Source organism: Toxorhynchites rutilus, chromosome 2, assembly GCF_029784135.1.
Source record: "Toxorhynchites rutilus septentrionalis strain SRP chromosome 2, ASM2978413v1, whole genome shotgun sequence".
Lineage (NCBI taxonomy): Eukaryota > Metazoa > Arthropoda > Insecta > Diptera > Culicidae > Toxorhynchites > Toxorhynchites rutilus.
Window position 1 is genome coordinate 49,453,468 of NC_073745.1, and position 12,671 is coordinate 49,466,138.

General features: G+C 36.1%; 1 protein-coding gene across 1 annotated transcript; it reads left to right on the plus strand.

Moving 5' to 3' along the window:
* The first annotated feature begins 9,214 nt into the window (after positions 1-9,214).
* On the plus strand, positions 9,215-10,348 carry LOC129765733 (zinc finger protein 90-like). Its single transcript, XM_055766154.1, has one exon. The coding sequence runs from the start codon at positions 9,215-9,217 to the stop codon at positions 10,346-10,348; it is 1,134 nt and encodes a 377-aa protein (XP_055622129.1).
* The last annotated feature ends 2,323 nt before the right edge of the window (positions 10,349-12,671 follow it).

The window sequence follows — 12,671 nt, forward strand, 5'->3', positions numbered from 1 at the left end:
AACTCATGTAATAATTCAAAAGCAATTCTCAAATGATAGTGAATAGTGATAGTGAAACCAAGGGATTACGCTAAAGAAGCAATTGTGATATTAATTTTATAGTTATATCATCAGTGCTTTAAGTATTACAAGATATTAGAACAAAGTGTCCGAAATATGATTCAGAACGATAATTTTTGATACTCCAACACAAATAACGAAATTCGACGTTTTTCGTGTTATTAACTAGAAATAAGTAACTGAATGTAAATCATGAAAGTAACATGAAAGAACTATGAAATAACCTTAAAACGTATTAATCGATTGTGGTTTCGTTGGTGTATATCAATCAGAATATGCATACTCGAAACAAACATATTTTATGAATGTTTAATGGCTTTCTAGATAGTTACCAGATGATAAATATCAAGATAATATGGAATATCAAGTTTGCATATTTCTAAAACACTTTGACTATGTGTAGCAATTCCAGAAACTTCGTGCGACTTGTTTTTTTGTCGATATAGTTCAGCACATGATATCGACGTTTGAAAAAAAAAATTGTTGTCAAAGGTCTTCAAATTCATGTAAACGTCGAGATCTGCCGTAATCTCGCAAGTATTTTAATCAAAAACAGTCCATCCCCATGTAATGTTACTTTTATAATAGCAATTTTGTTTCAGAATTAGAAATCTTGTACTAAGAAGCTCATAAAACCATGTACTTTATATTCATAAAATCAAACTCATCTTAAAGTACAGTTATCCTAGATTGAAGTGTATTGCTGTTCTCACATATAACTCATAAAGATTAGAACTAAATAGTTCAAACTCATCAATTTAATTGTTGATTACAAGGATTCCCTAATATGTAGTGACTTTTTTCTTCAGGCATCAAGGGACAAAGCTTCTTGACGATGTTTACTTTCCTCGCCTGTTCAATTTCTCTTTCGGATAAATTGAAGCTGAGTGTTGATTGAAGGATAAATGTCGGATTTGGTGAACAGCTGCACTCTTCTAAATGCTCCAAACGAAACGAAACACATCTTGTAACAAAACTCAAAACATCCTCGCGTAAACTGAATCTGTTTTACTTCGGATAATTTCGGACGGCATTATGTTATTTAACACGGATGGTTTCAATTGCATTTTGAATTCGAAAAAATCGGTGCTGTCCATAATTATTACAATCGGGTTCTCAACTAAGTTAACCTGCTCGACTCATGCTACAAAGTTGGGTAAGTATGTGAATTCTTCTCCCTGATGCTTCGCTCAACGGCAGCATGTTGGAGAAAACAATTGGAAACAGATTCTCACATACTTTGATGGATGAACGCCAATCGGTTGTGGAAACAGCGATTTAAATTTGCTGTTTCCAAAACAAATTGGCGTTGGTGGCATAGCTTAAATAAAACTGCATTTTTTCAAAAATCAAGCCGATGGCAATGTTTTACCATCAACAATACACATTTTGTACAGATCAGATTTTCGTAATGTACGCGTATGCTGATTATACATGCAATTTTACAAAAAGTCTCGTACTGAAAATTCTTACCTCCGGCGCTTGCGTCACTTTGCGAGATTACGGCAGTCTGGGACTTAGTCTTTTTGTCGGAATACGAAGCAAAACGTGAGGTTAAGGGTGTCAATGAAAATAGTCATCTCGATTTTTCATGCGGAACTTCCTCCGAAATGTTGATTTGCACGATAAAATACCCTATCCATAATATTAGCCCAATCGGACTTCATTCACTAGAGTCGCAAAAGTTTTAATTTGAGTTTTTTGAAAACCGAAATGACAGAAAAAAAATCGGTTTTCAAAAAATTCAAACTTTGACGGCTGTGTTTTGACATCATGATTTATTACATTAAATGAGCTTAAAAATTACAGAAAATGTGCTATTCTCTCATACTGGTACATCATTTGTATAATATATATGTCAAAGCAATATGAGATAGCCCCGATTTCCTTCGACTTGCACTGTGGTCACGCGCATTCAAGAGCTTGCCCCTCGGAATACTTTCAAGGCGTGTTATTTGGCTTAAGAAATCTCAACTAAGTATTAATAAATGACGCTAGTTAATGCATACGTTGAGACGGCAAAAGTTTCACAGGGAACGTTAAGGCCATTCAAGAAGATATGGGAGAGCGAAACAAGAGACACACTGCAAATAAGCACGCGTTAAGGAGGTAGTCTAGTGTAGAGGCTCAAATTTCGAGCGCTCCGAAAAAAAATAACAAAGAATATTTTTCTATTCCGTATATTATTAATTGTTCATATATCTTTTAACAATAAGACAAAAATTGAACGGAAAAAAAACAGGAAGTGGGTTATATCTATGGTATAACCGCAAGGGTGACGTAGGACTATCGTTGATTTAGAGATCATTTGTTTGAAGTTGAATCTGAATTCATTCTGAATGAATGAATATTTGTTACGTTGGAGGCACAAGATTTTATGCATCCAATATTGGATACGGAAATATCCTACTGATGGAGAAGAATAATCTTCAGAAGCTATCCTGTTAATTGCGATTGATTGAAAAATCACAAAACCAAATGTATTTGGTCACAGTGTTACATTGATAGAAAACATTCAATTAAACTCTTTCACATGAATGTAATTTTCAATTCCCAGAGGAACTGGCAGATTATTTTCAGTAACGATTAGATATTTCCACATTTTCCTCGATACTGGAAGCCCACCAGTGGTTAATGCTAACTCGATAACCATCTGTTAATAGCACTTGATTGAAACATATTTGGTCACCGTGTTACATGGATAGAAAACATTCAAATAAACTCTTTCACATGAATGTATTTTTAAATTCCTAGAGGAACTGGCAGATTATTTTCCGGATCTTTCTCGATGCTGAACGGCATCCAAACGGAAAGAATTCCGTGCGTGTATGTGTGTGTGTGTGTGTGTGTGTAGCGGCTGCTTCGAGATCTTCCCGGGGAACCGTTTGTGGCATCACGCTCCTCCTGATGGATTCCCTTCTGGCCTAAGGTGCCTTCATCCGCGCTTTCATGATAAATGAAGAGCTTCACCACAACAGCGACAACATGCTCCAATCGCTGTTCAATTAGAACTGAGTGGATTTCCGAGCGGCGCTCGCTTATATACCGATTGGTGATTTCAATAGCCTGTTTTGAAAGCAAATTTAAGACTATTGAAAAAAGTTTTTGGATCAGAAAGTAACAAGTATAGAATGCGTAGACATTTTATCTTTCGAATGAAGTGTTTATCATACCATTTCGTTCAGTTGTTTAGGAGCTATTAACACTCAAAATCTCGGTCTCCGGCGTAACGCTTTCGTTTTCGAAACTTTGATTTTACACCCCGGTATAGAAATGAAAGACGTAGTCCTACGTCAAAATACATGGTTAGAATAGTTACAAGCTGATGAAGTGAGGGGATTCAAAAAAAAGTTGTGCCATAGCGCAAACGATTCCAGCCCTTCTGGTTATCTGAAACAAAAGTAGAAGTGTCTGAGCTAGGGGCACGGACGAAAGATTGACGTAGGACTGTGATTGTTCAGAACACTTGGTTATCTTAAATGTAATTCTTTTCATTGTTCATAAATCTGTTAGTTTAATTTGAATCGGTAAACAAAACAAATTAAATCGTCATTTGTTACATTTAATATGAAATTTATGGGCAAGAAACGAAAAAAAAACAAGTTGAATACACGCGATATTTTTTTCATGATATTTTGTGGTAAAATACACATGAAATCATGAAGTTGCTTTATTTTTAATGGATAGCTATGGTATTGTGATTTCTTTCCATTGTCTTATTCTTATTATTAGACATCGAGAACAGTAGCTTTTTCGGTGAAATAATGTTCGTTTGCAGACTATCACAATTAAGTCGAATTGGTTCTACTGCTTAATCTGTCATAGAAGGAATTGAGTAATTGAGAATTATGAATATGAGTCATGAAGAATAATAATATTTCATTTCGTTTCATTCTTGTGATTCGATGTAATGCCGATCTCAACAAGTCTTCGCATGATAATCGCTGCCTCCTCCTAATTAATGATCGATCACTGTATGGGTGACACCATCCTCGTTGCTTTGATGAAATCTTGTATGAAGTTTGAGTGATGCATGAATTCTTGCATCTGATTACTTTAACATCTTGCTATTTTGTTAGATAGAACGAATTATTGCACGCAATTTTATGTTACATACAACATTCATGGAAACGAAGTTGGAAGAAAGAATGCATAACACATGATTTACCTTCGCATCCGCTAGCGAAACATACATACTAAACGAATCGTAAATTCCCTAAGATTTATTTAATATGCTATACATTAGAGTCCCCTGGTTTGTAAATGGTTAAAATTCATGAAAACCTTAAGCGTTTCCATTTTCCCATACATTTGTTCTGTCCATTTGTGTGCTTTCCCGAACAGAGCTGTCTATAACGAGCAACTTATCGACGACCAACGGAGGGGAAATCGTAGGATTTAGAATCTCCGTGAACAAAGGAAAAGTAGAAGAATGAAGGGGATTACTTGCCTAGAGTATAAACAGTGGATCTCGCTGAGGCAAACTTTCATTCGGAATCGGACTGTTGAGCAATCAAGTTCACTTTGCTTTCGCTGCGCTTCTATCTAAGATTGGACCCCACCAGTGGTAATCCAACTTGGATATCGTCGTTTGGTTTTTCTGTTCGTTTTTCGCGTTATTCATATTGTGTGTTTTTCTTTCCGCGTCATAAATTGGACGCTTCGCGTAGTGTGTGATGAGCTAGAAGAAGAGGGAGGCAGCCTCGAGCCCTGCAAAAAACGAACGCCAGGACAAAAAAATTTCGAGGCAAGCATCATCTAATGATGCACGCGATGTTGCTGCAGTGAACCGAGCCTTTGCCAGTGTGACACCGCATCGAACAACAGCGAAGTAGGCGATTTCGGCGCGTCGGTCGAAAATGTAAACGCCGTTACCCAGGCAGCAACCAAAATCAAGCTCCACCCGCTGGTGGCGAAGGCGATCGCTCTTGACAAACACATCAGCGAATTCGCATCGATGGGTGTTACAGCAGAGTACAAGCTGTGTGGCACAATTCAGTCTTTTTCCAAGCAGTTAACATTGTTTGTTTTCCGTCATCATAAGGGCTTCGTTGGTGCCTTTGAGAATGCATCAATGCATTAAACTGACGTTATAGCGAAGCAGACGTTAAGGTGCGCCAAAGCATTATAGAATAATATCCGAAGGTATAAACAAGCGACTTATATAAAATAACAATGCGGTCGTATCTTGGACACAACCTCCTATAATTTTTTGACGTAGAACTACGTCTTTCAAGAAGGGTGCCAAATCAGAAAACAAGTCACGTTTTTATGAAATAAAGTTAACATTAATAACTATTTTCACTGTGGACGAATTCTCATGATGTGCATACCAATCGAATCGGAAATTCTCTAAGATTTGTTTGATATGCTATACATTACAATTCGCTAATCTCTGAACGGTTTAAATTCATGAAAACTGGAAGATCTTCCTTTTTTCCCATACATTCGTTCTGCCGGTTTGTGTACTAATCCTACCCGTATTTCGAATACCTATAACTCGAACATTTCTTAACAGATCGGATAGATGTTTGCATCAATTGATAGAAAATATTTCTACGCGTCTATCACAATTAAGAAAATATTATTTTTCATGAGATGAACAATTGAATAACTGTAAAATGTTAAGCGTTATCTGAACGCCCTAACTGTCAAGTTTTGATTGGCCCGATTTACGGTTTCCCCAACACAGACTTCAAAATCGATGTACCTGTGGAATTCCGCTTTGTAAATATACATGCAAGACGGGGGTATTCTTGTTCCCACCGAGCTGTGTTTCCCTAACACGGACTTCAAAATCAATGTGCCTGGGGGAATCCGCTTTGCAAATACATGCAAGTCGGGGGTATTTTTTTGTGTTGAGTATTTTTGTACTCGCTTGTCGTTGTGCAGACCGGAATATGTTTTCCTACCACGTACTTTGAAACTGAGAGACTGGGCCTGGGAAAATCGTCATTTCAGATACTAGAGGTGAATGAGCTTTCGCGGTTTAAGAACTAGGTGAATTTGAGATGTGCAATAATTTCAGAGGGAAATGTAAAATACAATAATCGTTTGACAATTATTCCGTTCACATATTTTGGTAGTCCAAGGCATCATATCAAACGTAAAAGGACGTTCATCAAATTGATTTGTAACGAAGACATACTCTATTACAAAGATTTCGACGCATTCTAAAATAATATTCGAAGTGGCAAACAAGTTGATTGCATAATATAATTGCGTAGTTCTACGTCGAAAATATGCGGTCGTGTACTAGATACAACCTCTTAGAATTTTTTTTTTGTTAAAATGCTCACTTGTTTTATTATTTCCACTGTTGATGTATCAGACGAAAAAAATGCTAAATAAATTCTCCGTCTAATGGTATATATTATAACATATATCATAAGAACGATTCTGCGTAATATGCATTTGAAAACTCATAATAAACGTTACATTTTTCGTAGAAAAAAAAAATTTTAAAATCAAAAAATCATTTTTCTCGAAAACATGTTTTCAAAATTCTGAAAGAAATATATATAAATAGCCCTTCAAATTTCCAACAAGTTTTCCATACATCGGACGATGGGCACATTTACATGGAAAAAGTATTTCGTACAACAACTTTTTCATATTTTTCTTTAAAAAAACGCTATTAATGTTCAATTTGTAAGGTTCTTTTTTTTGTATTAATCATCGCATTTTAAATGCTCTGCTAAGTATTCTCTATTTAGAAACATGTCAAGAAAATGCAAACGTTAGAATTTACACACAAAAATGTTACGAGCAAGATATTTTTTTTTTCAGGAGTCTTCATACAAAAATTATTTATATTCCAAAGACTATGAAAGACAGAAAGTTGACGTCTTCGACAAAAGTTCATATTTTAATAAGATCTGAAACTTTGTCGAATACACTATATCGTAATCTTGACTTTAAACAAATTAGGATAAGCTGTATTTTGAAAAAAAACATGAAAAAGTTGTTGTTCGAAACACTTTTTCCCTGTAAAAGTACCCATCTTCCTATGTATGGACGACTTGCTGGAAATTGTAAGGGCTATTCATATATATATATATTTTTGGGAATTTAAAAAAAACGGTTTTTGAGAAAAATGAATTTTAATTTTTAAAATAACTTTTTTGTTAGCGAAATTTTTTTGGTAATATTTTGTGAAAATATAAAGAATTTCCTACAATTCATCCTTTGACATGAATATTGTAGGTATCATAGTTTTTAAGTTATATATTTTTTTTGTATTTAAAGTATGCAAAGTTGCTTAAATGATCCATGTCTTTACACCCACAACGTTTCACTACTATCTGAGATGGTGCTGCCAACTCCTAAGACGAGTTGGCATGAAACTCGTAATATATCGGTTCAAGTTGTACTGCTATCGTGTACGCGTATGAAATTAATTGCTATGGTCGTAGTACATTAGATACCACATTACTAAAATGGCTTCCACTTGATGAATAACAGGATTTTCAAAAAGTCCTTTCTAGGGTATATTTTTGAGCACTTAAATATCAGAAATATGATTTTTTTTTATTTTTCTCAAATTTCGAGGAATAGAATACTGCCTTCATGAATACAAATAATGATTTAAATGGAACTTTAAAAAAGGAATGAAAAAAAGGAATAATAACCTTATTTCTAATAAATAACCTAAATTTCTGCATGACTCGAGAACTAATCAAGCTGTTTATTGTATCTCAGCAGTTATCGGTTTGTTATTCTTCCTTTCGATGTTTATATTCATGGTTACACCAGGTGATCAAACCCGTACATGAACTCAATATTACACATAAAACGTTTGCATTTGACACAAGAAGATCGAATCAAGCAAAAAACTTGTGCAACAACAAAAGTGGAATTCGAATGAAAATAATCCAGTATAGCACACAGTGTCCTGTTTATCGAAGACTGCTGCAGCGTTTTCTAGAAATGTTGGAAAACTGGTGGGAATGCATTGTTGAATGCAGTAAGTTAATTTTAATTACTGTTGAAATTACATTGACTGGCTTAATGTGCGAAATTTGAATCAATTGAAACAATTGTCACATAACTTTAAGCTAAAAATAATCTATAATATCAATAAAATCACGAGAATATTTAGATATAGTAAAACTTCAATAGATCACGTGTATTTAAACCACGCTACTGTTCGTTCTCCTACAAAGGCCAAATTCAAAATAACCGATAGTGATAAAATGTTGTTCACATTAAGAGTGGACAGGATGACCATAGTGAAAATAAAGGATGTACCATTTAAAATCCGCACACACTCAAATTGCTCTATCTTTTGTTCCGTTAGGTAAAATTAATTGAAATTTTGCGTAGCCGTAGTTTAACCCTTTGGGGCACGATGGTATTAAAAATGTCCCACCTTTTTGCTGCGTATTAACGCATGGTGAGACATTTTTTGACTCACCTAGAAACATTAGAATAGCTGCGTGCTCATATTTTTTTTCGGAATCCTCTTATTTAAAGTACTTAGCAAAATCATTTGCATATGTCAGAAATATATTCGATTGCGTTGGCGAGGTTTATCATCATATGACAACACACCATTTTTTTCAATTTTAACATAAAATTTCTGAGCATCATGAGAATTTTTTCTCTAAAATTCTGTGCCGATTCGATGTCTGTCGAAGTCTGAACGTCTGTCTGTTGATCGGAAGCCAAGATCCGAAAAACAGTCGTCAGGTCAAAAATGCATGTTAGCAAAACTGTCGTGCAAAATACCAAAACTCGATCTGAACTTCGCACGTTTAGGATGCAGAAGTCCCCAAATAATCAAAGTGTTTATTGTCATTAAAAACGACGGTGTCATATTTACATACCCCAAAGCCCATGCAATTTGATCGGAGTTATGTCCTATTTCCTGTAACTGTAGGAGGCAGAAATGTTTTTAATTATATCATCAATAAGCCATTGTATGTCATTTGTTACCTCTACATTTCAAATTTTGGAGTGATTTCACATATATGGATACCAGTCTACAGGTAACATACAGGCAGGTATCCCCATCTCAGGACAAACTGTTACGGGTAGTTTATCCAGGATCATATATATTCTCTGCCATATATCGAACTTAACTCAGTACAAGATTCAATCTGATATTGTAATATTGTGAAATTCAACGCTCCCAACAAAAAACAACAAAAAAATGTCATTGAATGCAACAACATCTGAAACTTTCGAGAAAACCATTAACGAGATTCTTGATAGTTTTGAATTCACTCCAATAGAACCGTGTACACAAGGATATGAAGATAATTACAATTTGAACATCGATGTTGTATCGAACAATGCGCTTTCGAACGAAACATCTTCTGGAATTTCTGGGGAACTCAACCAAGAAACCAATCGCTCGCTCGTTGTTCTTGAAACAGCCACCTCGACATCATGGACACAAGAACGTAAAGATTATTATACTGACAATCCGAACTACAACGTTGTACCAAATACTGCTCTTTCTGGCGGAACAACTCCTGGATTTTTAAAGGAATTCAGCCAACAGTCCAACCGCTTTCTTCCTATTATCGAAACAGCCAAATCGACATCGTGTAAAGATTGTGGTGCTAACAATCCGAGCTACAATATTGTGCCAAATGCTACGCCTCCGAGCGAAACAGCTTCTGAAGCTTATCACAAACTCGTTCAGAATATTTTGTCGGATGATGTACCACGTTCGTACGATTCGAACCTCAATTTTGTACCGAACACTGCGCTTCCAAGTGGACAATCGCTTATAACGTCGCCGGTAATGAATCCATCAGTGATTGAGATTCACCCAGCAGCAACCATCAGCTCAGCCCCAATGCAGATTACTTGCAACGATGAGAAGACAATCGTTGATTCGCCAAAATCAGAGCTCCAGTGTATGTTGTGCGGTATGGTATGTTCATCGAAGTCAGGCTATAAGCTGCATACCAAAAACATCCACGGGACTCCGAGACCATATAGATGCAATACATGTGGGAAGAACTTCGAACATCAGGCTCGGTTGGAGGAGCACCAGAAAACACATTTAGCGGAAAATAAAAAATTTGGTTGCGAGTTGTGTGAAAAAAGATATGCTCACAAGAAAGATCTTGACACACACTACCAGAAACACTCCAAACTACGTTTTCAGTGTAACATTGGATCATGCGGTCAGGGTTTCGCTCGAGCAGACCATCTGAGGGCTCACCAAAAAGCACACATCAATCGAGGCGGGGGACGTGTTCAACGTGGAAGAGTACCAAAACGTATTAAACAGGACGAGTCAAACGTATCTAGCTACAATTCTCTCCAGTAATATGATGTTAAGTAGGCAGTTGATTTTATATACAATAAGGTGTTTCCAAGCTGATCCTATTCATAGAATAACTAACCTTGTGTATGCGTATAAATATATAGAACTTGTAGAGAATGCTAATAAATACATTATATTGCGTAAAGAAAAAAAAGAGTTGTTTCACTACCAACTTGTTAAACTATGATAATAATCTCTAAGATTTTCAGGATTCCGTGATTATATTAAACTTCGATATTGATTAAATGTTACTGTTGTCAAAATCGAATTACTCATTCACTGAACCTTCTTATATTTTACTTTCTCTTCTATTCACAACTACTTTCAGAGCAAATTTTCAGTACTACACCGTCCTATCGTCAATAAATCTCTACACAGAACGTGCTTCAATTTCGAGACGGTTGAGGTCGTTGTTGCTGTGAAATAATGATTTTCCTGGTTACTTGTAGACAACGGGAACAGGTTATCGTGAAGGTATTCGCTGTTCATCACTAGTATCTTCCTTCCCCCGAGTTTCGACGCTGGACGGAATAAATCGGGTCGTTCGTTCAACGACATCTACAATGGAGCTTCGTGGAGGGCATGAAAGGATATTTACCCTAGAACAGGGACGGAAAAAATCGCTCACCGCTCAGAACGCCGCTGAGCATCCTTCAGCAAAAATCATTAACTACCCGCACTCTCATGAGCGAATAACAAAGGCGCTCTTCCTCGGTAGCGATCGCCCTGCTTACGAGCGGGTAGAAAAAGAGAATCGCAAAATTCACGATCGTTAGCAAACGATCTACCTGCCGAAGCAACGAGTTTCTGATCGCTGCCGAACTCAGATCGCTGATGATCATGATCGGTCGTAAAAACGATCGTTTCGGTCGTTGCCGCTCGAAAAACCCGAGCGAACTATCGAAATTTGCTCTTGCAGTATGATTGGAAGATTATCGTGCATAGGAAGCGTATAGCGTTCGTTGTCTTTCCTCCCTCGTCGTCACACGTGCGTGTTTATTTTCTGGGGGGCCGAATCGAGCCGTAAATGCGTGACATTTTTCTCGTTCAAGTTGAATAGGAATTTGATGAAATAGGCATTTAAATATAAATATAGGGTATATAGAATAATCATAAAATAAAAATTATAAAAATATAATTTCTATTCATTTATATTTCGGATGATTGACGAGTTTCTTTGTGATATAAAAGTTGTATTGGTATGTATTTGCGGACGTCTTTGGTTAGCATCAATGAGGTACATATGAGGTGGAGCAGTAGGCAGAGTATATTTGTATTGGTAAACAAAATATGGTGTTGTCATTATTTGCATTCAATATGGAATGTATATGAAAGAGACAAAACTATATTTAAATAACTCACACTTTGATGATGTCAGGAGCCAAAATGCTCATGAAATCTTGTAACTGATTGTTTTTCAATAGATGATAATTGTATTGTGACTTACTTCCATCATTTAAGAAGCAAAAACGTCCAGAGAACAGGCTTATTCTTTGACCTCGGAAATAGCATAATTTTCAATGAAATGTTGCTTAATTGTATACTATTCTTCTTAAATCACATACACCTGTACTGGGAGCCTTCAAAATATCATCATATCACCAAATCTGTTTGTTTCTATGAAGGCGGGAGAGTGAAAATGACACACAAAAATTCCACTTTTGTTCATCTTTTCCGACATCATTTCACAAATATCCACTGCACACTGTCACATTATACGCATATTCGGTGGGAACTCCACGCAAAGATCTGTTTTTAATTGATAAAAAACTTGCAAAAAAAGCGTTTTTAGATGGATGTGGAATGCAATTAAATATAAACACAAATATCGACGTCACAATGTGAAAAGTAGCTATGGCAGCGCATGCTATCACGCACACTACGCTCGCAAATTCTGCCATCTGCTCCACCTAATAATCCTTCTCATGGGGTTAGCATCTAGATCTATATATACTATCGCGCTGGGTGACTAACGTGTTAAAATGTAATTTTTGAGTGTATCAGGCTGCGCATAAATAATTGGCTTGATTTTCGACGTCAAGTCGTCTATTCATTTTGCATTGAGAAGTCTCCGTCGAATCTTCGACCGGAGAATTTTGGAAGTGTGCTGTGAAGTAAATTATGTTTAATTTGTATTATTTTATTATTGTCTTTTCATAATTATTGGGTGGTTCGAACCGTTGTGGTTATTCGCCAGAGGACAATATTGTTTATCGAGTCGAGTAATTACTAATAACTTGCACCTAGTTTTTGTGCTAGTGTAATATGTGTATTATTGTTAAATATATGCTTTTACCAACAATGAGAGTTGGATTGAAATTGTGCT

What these genes read in the sequence shown, in the direction of transcription:
- LOC129765733 (XM_055766154.1), top strand. Translation starts at nt 9,215, where the DNA reads ATGTCATTGAATGCAACAACATCTGAAACTTTCGAGAAAACCATTAAC.